Source organism: Ctenocephalides felis, unplaced genomic scaffold (assembly GCF_003426905.1).
Source record: "Ctenocephalides felis isolate EL2017-DRISC unplaced genomic scaffold, ASM342690v1 CF-g0.4_SCAFFOLD_03573, whole genome shotgun sequence".
In the NCBI taxonomy this organism is placed as follows: domain Eukaryota; kingdom Metazoa; phylum Arthropoda; class Insecta; order Siphonaptera; family Pulicidae; genus Ctenocephalides; species Ctenocephalides felis.
The window spans coordinates 22,533,704-22,551,115 of record NW_020539727.1 but is presented as its reverse complement, the minus strand read 5'-3'; the positions used below and the strand labels follow the sequence as shown (position 1 = coordinate 22,551,115).

The 17,412-nt window shown below is 27.0% G+C and overlaps 1 protein-coding gene across 1 annotated transcript in view; it reads left to right on the top strand.

Annotated features, from left to right (window-relative positions):
* The first annotated feature begins 203 nt into the window (after positions 1 to 203).
* LOC113389781 (zinc finger protein 714-like) overlaps positions 204 to 17,412 on the top strand; it is a 29,465-nt gene continuing 12,256 nt past the window's right edge. Inside the window, exons 1-4 of the mRNA XM_026626788.1 lie at positions 204 to 334; positions 992 to 1,066; positions 13,029 to 13,184; positions 14,238 to 14,455. Of these exons, the coding sequence (XP_026482573.1) occupies positions 317 to 334; positions 992 to 1,066; positions 13,029 to 13,184; positions 14,238 to 14,455 (467 nt within the window). The 5' untranslated portion in view covers positions 204 to 316. The remainder of the gene's footprint in view (positions 335 to 991; positions 1,067 to 13,028; positions 13,185 to 14,237; positions 14,456 to 17,412) is intronic.

The window sequence follows — 17,412 nt, the reverse complement described above, 5'->3', positions numbered from 1 at the left end:
GGTCACATTTTGTACAATTAATTAAGTGCAGTGTTATTAATCATTTATTATTATTTTTTCATACCTTTACATAAAACACGTGCAATTTATGTTGTTATTTAATTCATATACTTAATTTCCATCAATTGCAAGTGCTTTCTTTTTGTTATCTCATATCAGTGTATTTATGTTTTATCAAATCATTTAAAATCTTCTTATGATTACATGTACAAGATTATTTAATATTAGTTCTAAATGTGTGTTGAATCGTGTTGTATTTTCTAGTATTAAAAATAATTTACAAAAAAGTTTGTGCCAAACAACCGGCTTTAGGAAAATGGCAAACGTCCAACAGGTTAGTAAGGTTATGTAGTAGTAAGAGATACAAAAATCTCTTGTAACTTTTGAATTATTTGTGCTAGGTAAATATAATGTTTGAGAAATTTGTAGGAAATTGAAATTGTTATAATGTGTTCTTATACCAAAATGTTCTACAGCAACTCGGTATACTTAAAAATTGCAACTGAATACAAACTCTGCATGGATTTATACAGTGCAACTATAAGAAGGGCCGTGCAATTATTTACTATATCTCTTGTAACTTTTGAATAGTTTGTCTAATTTTGATGCAATATTTAGCAAATATGTATAAAATTCAATAATCTACATTATTGTCTAATATAATATAGCCCTAAAGCAACTCGGAATACTTTAAAATTACCTCTGAACATCCACTTGCACTTCATATATTGTGCAACCCTTTCATGCATTTATGTATTATATCTCTTGTAACTTTTAAACCGTACGTTTAATTTTAATGAAATATTTTGCAAATTTGTTCAAAATTAAATAATCTACAATATTTTCTAACATCATGTAGTTCTACAGCAACTTTAAAATTGCAATTAAAAAATCTGAATGTGTACCTCAAAATTTCAATCAAATTTTTTTAATTAATTATAAATAATTTATTAAATGTAACTTTATTATAAATATAAATATTTTTTTTCAGAGTCATGTGAAACCGGTTATTTATTGTGAAAAAACAGGATTATTAGGGGATGATCCTTCTCAGAAAAAAATGAAGGTAAATAAAAACACTTTTTATTTGTTAGTATTGTTTGTGAAGAGCTCTTCAGGACGAACGGTTTGCAATATAACTTTGTAATTTGAACTAAATATTTTTCAATATGTCTATTAAAAGGACAAATACTAAAATTGATAAGTTTTTTAGAAAAATTTTGAGTTATTAAATATCTTAGACAAAAAAGTACATTTAAAATGCAGTTGTTTTTGACGAGCTCTTCAGGACGAACGGTTTGCAATATAACTTTGTAATTCGAACTAAATATTGTTAAATATATCTATTGTTAAAGCAAATACTAAAATTGATGAGTTTTATAAGAAAATTTTGAATTATTAAATATCTTAGACCAAAAAGTACATTTAAAATGCATTTGAGATGTAAGTGTTGTTTTTGAAGAACTCTTCAGGACGAACGGTTTGCAACATAACTTTATAATACGACCTAAATATTTTTCATTATATCTATTATTATGACAAATACTAAAATTGATGAGTTTTCTAAGAAAATTTTGAGTTATTACATATCTTAGACCAAAAAGTACTTTTAAAATGCTTTTGAGATGTATGTGTTGTTTTTGACGAGCTCTTCAGGACAAACGGTTTGCAATATAACTTTGTAATTTCAACTCAATATTCTTCAATATATCTATCATTAGGACAAATACTAAATTTGATGAGTTTTTTAAGTAAATTTTGACTTATTAAATATCTTAGACCAAAAAGTATTTTTAAAATGCATTTGAGATGTAAGTGTTGTTTTTGAGAAGCTCTTCAGGGGAAACGGTTTGCAACATAACTTTGTAATTCGCACTAAATATTCTTCAATATATTTAGTATTAGGACAAATACTAAAATTGATAAGTTTTCTAAGAAAATTTTGAATTATTAAATATCTTAGACCAAAAAGTACATTTAAAATGCATTTGAGATGTAAGTGTTGTTTTTGAGGAGCTCTTCAGGACAAACGGTTTGCCCCACAATTTTGAAATTTTCATATAACATTCTTCAATGTGTCTATTATAAACAAAAATACTAAAATTATTAAGTTGTCTAAGGATTTTTTTTTTGTTATTAAATATCTTAGATCAAAAAGTACTTTTAAAATGCATTTGAAATGTAAGTGTTGTTTTTTAGGAGCTCTTCAGGATAAATGATTTGCAATATAACTTTGTAATTTGAACTAAATATTTTTCAATATATTTATTATTAGGACAAATACTAAATTTGATGAATTTTCTAAGAAAATTTTGAGTTATTAAATATCTTAGACCAAAAAGTACTTTTAAAATTCATTTGAGATCTAAGTGTTGTTTTTGACGAGCTCTTCAGGGCAAACGGTTTGCTATATAACTTTGTAATTTAATCTAAATATTCTTCAATATATTTAGTATTAGCACAAATACTAAATTTGATGAGTTTTCTAAGAAAATTTTGAGTTTTTAAATATCTTAGACCAAAAAGTACGTTTAAAATGCATTTGAGATGCAAGTGTTGTTTTTGACGAGCTCTTCAGGACAAACGGTTTGCAATATAACTTTGTAACTCGAACTAAATATTCTTCAATATAATTATCATTAGGACAAATACTAAAATTGATAAGTTTTCTAAGAACATTTTGAGTTATTAAATATCTTAGACCAAAAAGTACTTTTAAAATGCATTTGAGATGTATGTGTTGTTTTTGACGAGCTCTTCAGGACAAACGGTTTGTCCCACAATCTTGAAATTCAAACTCAAAATTCTTCAATATGTCTACAAAAAATAAAAATACTAAAAATATAAAGTTTTCTAAGAAAATTTTGAATTTTTAAATATCCCAACACAAAATGTTGAGGAATCTTACTATTTCTCAACATTTTTAAAATTCCCTCCAGAATTCTTTGATCTAACACTAATACTAATATTTTAAATATCGATTACGCATTTATTTATTATTATATAAATATATTTATATTTATATTTGTATATAAACACATTTTATCGGTAGTCGAACAATGCATTTAAATTCCATACTCAGAATTGTTATCGTTCCAAATAAATTTATACAAAATAACTACTAAATCGATTTCTAGATTTTAATCCAGTTACAATTTCATTTTATTTAAATCGACATTGAGTGTAAAAAATAAATTAGATGACTTAGAAAATTATAATTTGTTATAAAATTTGTTAAATTTGTTGTTAAAATTTAATTTGAAGTGATGTATGTTAGAAATGTTTTGCTTTTTTGTGCTGTTATAATTGTTTTGGCCATTGGAATGAAATTACATCGATTTAAAGTCAGTATTAGAAATAGTAATATATTTTTATATATAGAAAAAAATCCTCCTTATATTTAATACCATATCCCACATAAAACAACACTTTACGCCAGTTATAAGTATTTATTACTCAATTTGAGTAGATTTATTATTTGGTTTTTTAATACAGCTCATTATGGGTATACCGAGTTGTTTTAGGGTCTTATAATATTAGACAAGTTTTTAGATAATTTAATTCTAAACAAAATTTCTTAAATACACTTTTTAGTTTGCGTAAATATTTTAAAAGTTATAAATAATTTTGTAAGGAAGTCCTAGTCAGGAAGTAAATTTTGGTAAGCAATGTTCAGGACGTACTGTTTGCAACACAATTTTGAATTTCTAGTATAATATTCTCTAATATGTCTACTATAATGACAAATAATAAAATTTACATGTTTTTTGAGAAAATTTTGAGTTATTAAATATCTAAGATGAAACGTACATTTAACATTTCTTGCAGACGTAAGTCCAAATCAATTTTGGAGAGCTCTTCAGGACAAACCGTTTGTAATACAATTTTGAAATTCCACCTAAATATTCTCTAATGTGCCTACTATTATGTCAAATAATAAAATTTGCAAGTTTTCTGAGAAAATTTTGAGTTATTAAATATCTAAGGCCGAAACGTACATTTAACACTTCTTGTAGACGTAAGTCCAAATCAATTTTGGAGAGCTCTTCAGGACAAACCGATTTTGAAACTTTACTTAAATGGGAAAAAACAATTTTGAAATTTTACCTAAATATTCTCTAATGTGCCTACTATAATGACAAATAATAAAATTTACACGTTTTTTAAGAAAATTTTGAGTTATTACATATCTAATATGAAACGTACATATAACATTTCTTGTAGACGTAAGTGTTGTTTTGGAGGGCTCTCCAGGACAAACTGTTAGCAATACAATTTTGAAATTCCACCTAACTATTCTCCAATATGTCTACTATAATGACAAATAATAAAATTTACAAGTTTTCTAAGAAAATTTTGAGTTATTATATATCTAAGGCTGAAAAGTACATTTAACACTTCTTGTAGACGTAAGTGTTGTTTTGGAGAGCTCTTCAGGACAAACCCTTTGTAATACAAATTTGAAATTCCATCTAAATATTTTTTAACATGTCTACTATAATGACAAATAATAACATTTGCAAGTTTTCTAAGAAAATTTTGAGTTCTTTTATATCTGAAATGAAACGTATATAAAACATTTATTGTTGACGTAAGTGTTGTTTTGAAGAGCTCTTCAGGACGTACTGTTTGCAACACAATTATGAAATTCCACCTGAATATTCTCTAATATGTCTATTATAATGACAAATAATAAAATTTACAAGATTTCTAAGAAAATTTTGAGTTATTACATATCTAAGACGAAACGTACATTTAACATTTGTTGTAGACGTAAGTCCAAATCAGTTTTGGAGGGCTCTTCAGGACAAACTGTTTGCAACACAATTTTGAAATTCCACCCAAATATTCTTTAATATGCCTATTATAATGACAAATATTAAAATTTACAAGTTTTGTAAAAAAATTTTGAGTTATTAAATATCTAAGATGAAACGTACATTTAACATTTCTTGTAGACATAAGTGTTGTTTTGGAGAGCTCTTCAGGACAAACTGTTTGCAACACAATTTTGAAATTTCACCTAAATATTCTCTAATGTGCCTACTATTATGTCAAATAATAAAATTTGCAAGTTTTCTTAGAAAATTTTGAGTTAAAAATATCTAAGGCGGAACGCACGTTTAACATTTCTTGTAGACGTAAGTGTTGTTTTGGAGAGCTCTTCAGGACAAACTGTTTGCAACACAATTTTGAAATTCCACCCAAATATTCTCTAATATGTCTACTTTAATGACAAATAATAAAATTTACAAGTTTTTTAAGAAAATTTTTAGGTATTACATATCTAAGAAGAAACGTGCATGTAACATTTCTTGTAGACGTAAGTCCAAATCAATTTTGGAGGGCTCTTCAGGACGAACCGATTTTGATACAATTTTAAAATTCCACCCTAATATTCTCTAGTATGTCTACTATGATGACAAATAATAAAATGTACAAGTTTTCTAAGAAAATTTTGAGTTATTACATATCTAAGACTAAAAAGTACATTTAACACTTCTTGTAGACGTAAGTCCAAATCAATTTTGGAGGGCTCTTCAGGACGAACCGATTGTAATACAATTCTGAAATTCCACCAAAATATTCTTTAATATGTCTACTATAATAACAAATACTAAATTTTACAAATTTTGTAAGAAAATTTTGAGTTATTACATATCTAAGGTCATTTAACATTTAACATTTCTAAAGTGTGGTTTTGGAGAGCTCTTCAGGACAAACCGATTCTGATACAATTTTAAATTTCACCCAAATATTCTCTAATATGTCTACTATAATGGCAAATAATAAAATTTACAAGTTTTCTAAGAAAATTTTGAGTTATTAAATATCTAAGGCCGAAAAGTACATTTAACATTTCTTGTAGACGTCAGTCCAAATCAATTTTGGAGGGCTCTTCAGGACAAACCGATTGTAATACAATTTTGAAATTCCACCTAAATATTCTCTAATATGTCTACTATAATTACAAATACTAAAATTTACAAGTTTTCTAAGAAAATTTTGAGTTATTACATATCTAAGGCTGAAAAGTACATTTAACACTTGTAGACGTAAGTCCAAACCAATTTTGGAGAGCTCTTCAGGACAAACCGTTTGCAACACAATTTTGCAATTTCACCTAAATATTCTCTAATGTGCCTACTATTATGTCAAATAATAAAATTTACATGTTTTTTTTAAGAAAATTTTCAGTTATTAAATATCTAAGGCGAAACGTACATTTAACATTTCTTGTAGACGTAAGTCCAAATCAATTTTGGAGAGCTCTTCAGGACAAACCGATTGCAACACAATTTTGAAATTCCACCTAAATGTTCTCTAGTATGTCTACTATAATGGCAAATAATAAAATTTACAAGTTTTCTAAGAAAATTTTGAGTTGTTACATACCCAAGATGAAACGTACATTTAACATTTCTTGTAGACGTAAGTCCAAATCAATTTTGGAGAGCTCTTCAGGACAAACCGATAGTAATACAATTTTGAAATTCCCCCTAAATATTCTCTAACATGTCTAATATAATGACAAATAATAAAATTTACAAGTTTTCTAAAAAAAATTTGAGTTATTAAATATCTAAGGCGAAACGTACATTTAATATTTCTTGTAAACGTAAGTCCAAATCAATTTTGGAGAGCTCTTCAGGACAAACCGTTTGCAACACAATTTTGAAATTCCACCTAAATATTCTCTAATGTGCCTACTATTATGTCAAATAATAAAATTTACAAGTTTACTAAGAAAATTTTGAGTTATTAAATATCTAAGACTAAATCAATCAAAATTTTCTCTTTTAAATGTACGTTTATTTAAAAGAGAAAATTTTGATTGATTTAGCAACTTGCCAATAGGCAAAATTTGAACACTTATGGCATGTGACATATCATTTGATAGGTCTTTGGAAGTAGAATACGAATTTGATGTTTATTTCGATTTTATTTCAAATAGTAAACTATAAATTTCAAAATTCAAAAAGTTTTAGAGATTTTTTGGGGTAGTACCAAAAATTTGCTGATATCACTTTAAATTATTTGTCACTATATTTTCTAAGTAAATTATTAGTCTACACTCTTATCTTATCACTAACTATAAATTATCTTTATCTTAAACTCTTATCTTTCTTATCATTTATGTAATTCCAAGGGATTCCTTTATTTCATCATTGCAAAACTAATTCCATTTAATCTTTTTGAATATTTTGGATTTTTAAATTACAAAGACTATTTGAAGTGATCTTTTGATAAGAAGAAAATTTTAATCTGCACTTGATACAAAGATTGTTAAACTTTACAAATAATAATAATAATAATAATAATAATAATAATAATAATAATAATTGTAATAATATTAATTTTGTATTTTGAAACTTGTGAGATGTTTTTTTCCTCGAAAAAATATTAATATTAAAGTTTCCAATGTTTTTATTTAGGTTTCAATTGTGATGTACTTTTTTTTTCTTTGAAAGACCAGATTTTAGATAAAAAAATATTTTAGTATTTTTTCAATAATACATAAAACTTATTATTATTTTGCGTTCAGGCCAAAATTGGATATAAAATTTCACTCCAGGTTTTAATTATGATTTATTTACTTTATATCGAGAATTTGTTATAAATAATCATTTTTTGAATTGCTACTGCATTTTGATAATACAGTTGTTAGATACAAATTTATTTATCGTTTTAGGAATTTTTAGAATGCACTTTACATAATCTTTAAAGTCACTTTTGCTTATCAGACCACTTAAAATACTTGAATTTACATTTTTTTTTTACAAACTAATCGTCATTGTCTTCGATTTTCATAAAGTCAGTCTGAAACCAGTTTTTAGTGGTAACAGATCACTTTTAATAATAAAAATAAAATATATTACCAATTATTTACAATGTTATTTATATAAGTGCAAAGACTTTTGTTCCAAGTTTGTATTTTTTTATTAAAATGTGTGTTTCAAAAGCAGTAGGAATTTTAGGGTTTCTGGCCCTTGTCTTGGCCATCTCGACAATTACTTTAGCAGTTTTGTATTTTACTGAATTTGATAATAAACCTGGAACAATACCTAAGGTGAGGTTAAAATTTAATTCGAATAAATTTATAGGTAGGGTTATACGTCAAATATGGAATCTTTTTGACCCATGTAAAAAAAAAATAATTTAGGGTATAAATTATCCTATACCAAGTTATAATGTTAGACAAATGTGTAGATAATTTAATTTTAAACAAATTTGTCTAATATACTTTTTGTATTAGGAAAATATTTTGTGAATTAATGTGATTAATTTTGTGAATAAATGTCCGACTCGTCGATTATACATATTTTGTATTAGAGAATGTTTGTCATTTTCTGAGTTAAATTTTGAGTATACCGAGTTGCTGTAGGGTCTTACATTGTTAGACAAATTTATAAATTATTAATTTTTCTAAAAATTTGTCGAATACATTATTTATATTAGGCAAATATTTTAAAAGTTACAAATAAATTCACTGCCATAAGTATTTACTTACTTATAGAAAAATTTAATTATTATGACATGAAATATTTATTATTATTGATTATGAATAAATTAAAATTTTTACCAGGCGTTATAGATAAATTTAATATTTTTATTATATAATTTTGTATTTTTTTGATATAAAAATTATTAAACTTGAAGTAACTCGTAATATAATACAGACTATTTTATCTCAATAAACAAAGTATTAACTTCTTAATTTTAATCTCAGATAAGATTTTAGAAAAAAAACAGGTTTTATTACTTTAGCAATAAATTAAAACCGTGACAATCAAAAATAATTGATCGAATTAAATTGATTGATTATAAAATTTTAGTTCTACATCAGTACTGATGTAACGGACACATCTTTAATTTTTATTAAAAATTTTTGAACAAAAATAATATTTAAGGGATGTGTAGTAGTGTATAATAAACTACATGGATGTTATTAATTTTTAATATTTTTTTAAAAATTTTTGTGGTATAAAAAGTGTCCTAAAAATGGTTTCAAAAGTGACTTTGCTGTTAGGTTTTTTGGTAGTCGGTTTGGCTATATCGACAATTACTTTGTCGGTTTTGTATTCTGATGAAATTAATAATGATGATGATGAAAGTACTGTTAAACCGACAGATGAACCTACAGATAAACCGACTGATAAACCTACAGATAAACCTACAGATAAACCGACAGATAAACCTACAGATAAACCGACAGATAAACCGACAAATAAACCTACAGATAAACCTACAGATAAACCTACAGATAAACCTACAGATAAACCTACAGATAAACCTACAGATAAACCTACAGATAAACCTACAGATAAACCGACTGATAAACCGACTGATAACCCGACTACGACAAATGAACCGATACAAACCACAGAAGATCCTGGTACTGGGGTAGTAAGTAATTTTAAACTTACCACTTTTCAACTGCGATTTTAAAGTATACCGAGTTGCTGTAGGGTCTTATGATGTTAGAAAATATTTTAGATTATTCAATTTTAAACAATTTTCCAGAATGTTATATTTATATTAAACGAGTATTTTGAAAGTTACAAGATTTATAATAAATAAATGCACGAATGGATTGTGTGGAAGAAGAGTGCTAAACGTCTAACATTGTTTCGTTAAATTATTTATAACTTTTAAACTATTTGTAGTACATCAATAGTATATTCGGCAAATTTGAAGTAAATTAAATAATCTACAATATTTTCTAACATTATATTGACCTAGAGCAACTCGGTATATTTTTAAATAATAGGTTGTCAAATAGCTCCCTTCCGCCTTTTTGTATTATAAACCAAGAGCAAAAAAGCGGAAGGGAGATATTTGACAACCATCCAACCAATTATTGAACATTGCAAAATTGTTAAGATATAATATTTATTTAGTACAAGTAAATTAAATAATCTACAATATTTTCTAACATCGTAATAAATAAAGCACTTTTTTTAAAACGATTTTACGTATATTCAAACGATTTAACCCGTTTTTAGCAGGATTTTACACGCTTTAGCACACTTTAGCACACTTTAACATGCTTTAGCACGTTTTTTTACATTATAACACGCTTTTGCACACTTTAACACACTTTAATACGTTTTTTCTCACACGTTAACACGTTATGCACTCTTTTATACTATTTTATTACGATTTTTTATCTTTGATACAGTTAACAGGAATTTTACTCATTTTTGCACGTTTTAGCACACTTTAACACGCTTCAGCACGTTTTTCTACATTTTAACACGCTTTTTCTCACACGTCAACACGGTTTTGCACTCTTTTATACTATTTTATTACGATTTTTTATGCTTTGATACAATTTAATACACTTTGATACAGTTAACAGGAATTTCACACTTCAACACACTTTAACACGTTTCTTCTCACACGTTACACGTTATGCACTCTTTTATACTATTTTATACTCTTTTTTACACTTTAACACGCTTTAGCACGTTTATTTTCATTTTAACACGCTTTTGCACACTTTAACACACTTTAACACGTTTTTTCACAAGTTAACACGGTTTTGCACTCTTTTGTACTGTTTTGTTATGAGATTTTATGCTTTGATACAATTTAATACACTTTGATACAGTTTTATACATTTTTTTTTACACTTTTCGTTAAATTATTTATAACTTTTAAACTATTTTTACTACGTCAACAGTATATTCAGCAAATTTGTAGTAAATTAAATAATCTACAATATTGTCTAACATTATATAAACCTAGAGCAAGCAACTCGGTATAATTTTAAATAATTTTTGAAAATGAAATTGTATTTTACGTTAGCTAATAACATACATTTCTAAATATGTTCCTTATAAATTTGAAACCATTTGATTATTATGAATGAGGTTAATTAAAATTCAAAATAAAATTTGGATTTTAAGCTAAAAAATAAAACTAAATAATAAATAATTCAATATATAATATAGGTCTGGATATTAGTACAATTTTTTTTTTTTTAACTTCCCGTAGGGTAAGTTATTGTAATGGGCCGAAAATCGGAATTGAAAATTTTTACATTTCTCGACGTTTTGAAGGTTTCTGAACGTTTTGGCATACCTCAGAAAAAATGGATGTGTGTGTGTGTGTGTGTGTGTGTGTGTGTGTGTGTGTGTATGTGTGGATACAAATTTCCAGTCACGTTTTAGGGCGCACGGATCAACCGATTCGAATGGTTCAAAAAACATCCGATTTCTATTGATAGGGAAAAGAGCTGATTAGTTTTCGGCAAAGGCAGGTCCAGCCGTTTCGGAGATACGGAGCAAAGAGTGCAGAAAATAGAAATTGAATTTTTGAGAGAACGGAGTATCCGATTTTAATGATCTAAAAAACATTCAATTAGCAATGATTGGGAGAAGTGTTTATTAGTTTTTGGCAAAGGCAGGCCCAGCCATTTTGAAGATACGGAGCTAAATATGTAAAAAATGGCAGTTTTTGAGAGAACTAAGCATCCGATTTAAATGATTCAAAGAACTTTCTGCTTGTCTTAACAAAATAATCGATTTTGGAAAAAAAAATTGTCCAATTTTTTTTTTTTTTTTTTTTTTTAGTTTTTTGTATATCGAAAATATTAATTTTTAATTCTGACTATAGTTCTAATATACTTTACAAATAATTTCAACTCTGCAATTCAGTTTATATAATATTTATAAATATTAGACAATGTTACAATATTTATAATAATCTGTTTGAAAACATTCAGTAATCCTCGAACACTTCGTTACGGTACGGGAAGTTCCAGCAATTTGCCTTAAGGCACGATGCCACCCACCCCACTAGTTAACTTCCCGTAGGGCAAGTTATAGTAATCGCAAAAAAATCGAAAATGAAATTTTTTATATATCTTTACGTTTCAAAGGTTTCTGAACATTTTGGCATACCTTAGAAAAAATGGATGTATGTGTGTGTGTGTGTGTGTGTGTGTGTGTGTGTATGTGTGTGTGTATGTGTGTGTGTATGTGTGTGTGTATGTATGTATGTGTGTGTATGTATGTGCGGATACAAATTTTCGTCGACGATTTCGGGAACACGGATCAACCGATTTGAATAATTCAAAAAACATTCGATTCGTATTGATAAGGAGACGTGCTGATTAGTTTTTGGCGAAGGCAGGTCTAGCCGTTCCGAAGATACGGGGCAAAAAGTGCCGAAAACGGTAACTCAGTTTTTAAGAGAACGGAGCGTCCGATTTGAATAATTCAAAAAACGTTTCACTTGTATTGACAAGATGAAGAATCGATAAAATTTTCATGAAGGTAGGTCTAGCGGTTTCGGAGATATGGAGGAAAAAGTAAAAAAATGAGCCATTTGGCGGTCAAAAATGATCATTAGACATATGCACATCAAATTATCAGATATTTTATAGAGATTTTAACAATAAGTATACATTTTGTTAACATTCCTATGGGTTCCGTACCAATGCTTATGCGTTAGACAGCGACGCGGCACTTACGCGCTTTATATTTTGTCCCTATGCAGTTAAAACAGTACGATTGCTTTGAAAAAAGTTCAGATCTTCCACAATATGTTAAATAAAAAAAGAAAATTTTTTTTCAAAAAAAAAAAACAAAAAAAAAAATTAAAAAAAAATTTTTTTTTTAAAAAAAATTTTTTTTTCAAAAAAAGTAATTTTTGGCCAATTTATAGTTTCTCAAAAATCTTATTTTTTTCAAAGTAATTTTTTTTTCAAAAATGTTAATCGTTTTTAAAAAAATAATAATTTTTGGTACGGGAAGTTCCAGCAATTTGCCTTAAGGCACGATGCCTTAATTGCCTTAAGACAGAATTCCACTTACAGCTAGTTTTATTTTATTTGGCCTCCAATAACAATACAGCCACATACAATATTATCTTAACAAACAAAAATTATATTAGTAAAAATATTAAACCAAGACTTTAGCTTATTATTTATTATTTTAAAAATAAATTGTATACATTTTTTGTTCATTTTATTTATTTTTATTGTACTAAAAATTTATATTTTTTTTTATTTTTTTCAGATTGATTACAGGCTTCCAGAAGGAGTAAAACCTGTTCATTACGACCTGCTCCTGACTCCTGATTTAAAAACTGGTAAATTTTCTGGACATGTCGGAATTGATGTCCAGGTCAAGGCCAAAAGGAACGATTTGGTCCTTCATGGAAAAGACTTAAGGGTAATAATAAAATTTTATCTAACTCATAGTAACACACCTAAATCCATCAACTTTCTGGTGCTAAAATTTCCAATAACTTATGAAAACTGATACAAGTACATTTTTTCGTTGAATTATTTATAACTTTTAAACTATTTGCAGTACATCAACAGTATATTTGGAAAATTTGAAGTAAATTAAATAATCTACAATATTTTATAACATCGTAGTAAATAAAGCACTTTTTTTTAAAACGATTTTACGTATATTCAAACGATTTAACCGTTTTTAGCAGGATTTTACACGCTTTAGCACACTTTAGCACGTTTTAGCATGTTTTGTTATATTTTAACACGCTTTTGCACACTTTAACACACTTTAACACGTTTTTTCTCACACGTTAACACGCTTTTGCACACTTTAACACGTTTTTTCTCACACGTTAAACCGATTTTGCACTCTTTTATACTATTTTATTACGATTTTTTATGCTTTGATGCAGTAATAAATAAAGCATTTTTTTAAAACCCGTTTTTAGCAGGATTTTACACGCTTTAGCACGATTTTACACGCTTTAACAGGAATTTTACTCATTTTAGCACGCTTTAGCACACTAAGCAGGTTTTTTTACATCTTAACACGATTTAGCACGTTTTTTTACATTTTATCAAGCTTTAGCACGTTTTTTTACATTTTATCACGCTTCAGCACGTTTTTTTTTACATTTTAACACGCTTTTTCACACTTTAACACGCTTCTACTTACACTTTAACATGTTAACACGATTTTGCACTTTTTTATACTATTTTATTACGATTCTTTATGCTTTGATACAATTTAATACACTTTGATACAGTTTTATACACTTTTTTGTACACTTTCCGTTAAATTATTCATAACTTTTAACTATTCGAAGTACATCAACAGTATATTTGGCAAATTGAAGTAAATTAAATAATCTACAATATTGTCTAACATTATAAAGCCCTACAGCAACTCGGTATATTTATAAATAATTATTAAACATTGCAAAATTGATTCCATTTATTCTTTATCCTTTATATTTTTTTCCAGATTTCCTCATTTCGAGTTTTAGATTCCAAAGGCGACGAGTTGCCATTGGCGTCCAAAAACATGGAAATGGATTCAGTAAGGGACTTCTACATAATTCGGGCCAAAAATGGATTTTCTTCAGGAAATTATAAGGTGGAAATCGACTACGAAGGTTCTTTGACTGATAGAATCACTGGATTTTACCAGAGCACTTATACTGACGAGCACGGAGACAAAAGGTTGGTAATAAATTTTGGCTATATATAATATATAAAAAATTGCTTAATCAAAAATTTTATACACTCATTTTGTGTATAAAATTTAGGTGAAATGTATTTACACAACGTAACGGTATTTAAATATTACAAATGTTTAGTCTTCGCATTATCACCTTATCAAATTTATGGCGCCGGGTCATTTTGTACCTAGAAAGTCATAAAATTGTCTTAGACGAAATCTTGGTATTAGTAAAAACTTTGAAGCAAATGTCTCTGGAAGGATATATATATATATATATATATATATATATAATTTTGTCTCATCTTCTCATCTCTTGGATGGTTCACCTGAGGTCAAGGTACAAACAAAACTCTTGCATATTGTCTTAAGGGGGGGTCATAGCATCTGTATGTATTGTGTTTGTGATTGTAGGTCTTCACTTGCATTATTAACACGCCAATGGAACAGACAACTAACTATTTTTCTTGCTCTTACACACAGAGAGTTGTCTATACTACCTTTGATAGTGGGAGAGCTGAAGGAAAGAAAGTAGTAATAGATTAAATTAAAATGAGTTATATAAATTGTCTAGGTTTCTTGAATTATTATTTAGTTATGTTGAGTGTTTAAATAATTCTATACGTTTTTATAAATTTTGTATATTTTCATACAATTTTATCTACTTTTTAACTTTTACTTAGCTAAAGAAAAAAATAGTAATAGATTAAATTAAAATGAGTTATATAAATTGTCTAGGTTTCTTGAATTATTATTTAGTTATGTTGAGTGTGGAAACAATTTTATACATTTTTACAAATATTCGAATATTTCCGCACATTTCCACTCTATATATATACTAGATGACCCGACAGACGTTGTCCTGTACCCACATCTACATTTTTTAACATCTTATACTAATATTTACCGTTCAGTTAAAAATAATAATGATTGTTTTTCGAATTTCCATTTACACTAATATATGAGTGATGTTAAATGTAGAACTGCTTCAAATAAAATGATGATTCTCAATTCCCACAGTAAACACTCTTAGGGGGCGTCCATTAATCACATGATCGACTTTTTAAGGATTTTTGGATTCCCCTCCCCCTTGGTGATACGTGGTGATATTCAAAATTAACCCCCTCCCTCCCCCTACAAACCTCATGTGTATTTTTCGATACAGGAAAAAATGGTAAAATTTTTGATTTTTTTTTTTTGTAAATGTTTGGATTTTTTTTTTTAAAAAATCAGATAAAACATAAATATACGTGATATCTTACTAAACCCCTCCATCCCTACGTGATATTTTGTGATTTTTTTTATCAAATTTTTTCGTATACATTTATTACACACTTCTGTACTCTTTTCTGTACACACTTACACACTTTTAAACGCTAGTACACATTTCTTACACCTCTGTACAATTTTTATATACATTCACACATTTTCGTAGATTTTCAAACAAACACTTTTACTTACATTTAAACACTTCAATTTTGTAAGACTATTACAGTTTTTAATAACAAAATTAATTGTTACAATAAAAAGTATAATTTTACACTTTTGCACACTTTACCACATTTATTTTCACATATTTTACACACTTTACCAAACATTATTCACACTTTTACACATTTTACTACACTTTTTACATACTTTCACACAGTTTCACACACGTTTGTACATTTTTTAACACCTTAGTACACTTTTGTATACCTTTTTTACACACTTATGCACACTTTTTTACACACTTTAGTAGGCTGAAATTTTACACTTTAGCACACTTTACCAAATTTTTTTCACACTTTTACACACTTTATGTATTTTTACACACTTTTGTACACTTTTTATACACACATTTGTATACTTTTTTACACACTTTTGTATACTTTTTTTACACATTTCTGTACACTTTTTTACACACTTTTGTATATTTTGTTACACACTTTTGTACACTTTTACACACCTTTTTTACACACTTTATGCATTTTTACACACTTTTGTAAACTTTTTTTTACCCTTTTGTACATTTTTTATATACGTGCACACATTTTGAAACGAACACTTTTACTCACATTTAAACATTTAAATTTTGTAAGACTACTACAGTTTTGATTAACAAAATTAATTGTTACAAAAAAAATTAACACAGTTCACATATTTTTATGGAATGTTTATTTGATTCATTTTGATAAATTTATTATTATTTATTAATTTATTTGATTTTACTCACAAATTTGGATTTTGTTAAATAAAAATTATCTGTTAAACTTAGTTCAATTAGTAATATTTACGTCCTTAATATTTTCTTTAGTATTTTTACCCCAGCCGTCGGTCTAACTCGTTCCCAGCAAAGTTGTTTTCTTATTGGAAGTTCGCGTCAGTCTCACGTTGGATTTTTATTCGAACGGACGCGTTCTTTTTAGTTAATTTATTAATTTTAAAATAGTTTTAAACACAATTTTTATATTTTAAAATTACAGTTTAATTTTGTAAGCTTTATTTTAAAATGTGACGAAAAAAAATTGGGAAAAACGTTATTTGTTGAGGAAATATTTGATACTGAAGTGAAAAAAAAGGAAAAAAGTGATTTGTGGATGGTTTTATTGTTTTTAATATAATAAGTGTGTAAAATATTTGTTTTTATGAAATTTTTGTGTTTAAATCAAGTCGTGCACTGAGGGTTCTGTACCAACAATCCTTATTTTCGTATAATTTTTGTGGCAAAATTGTTTTATAGGATTTAGTAAGGATAATTAGTATTCTAGGTACTAAATTATTTTTTCAGACAAATCGTTATACAACTAATTATATATTATCGTTTGTATATTATTATTTCTAGTGAAAACCTGTACTTAGGCAAAACTTTCCAATATTTCGGAACGACTAAAATAAAAATTTCTAATTTTTTTTTGCTTTGTCAGAACCTTTACGTAATTTCCGATCGATAATTTATTTATCGATAGAATAATTATTT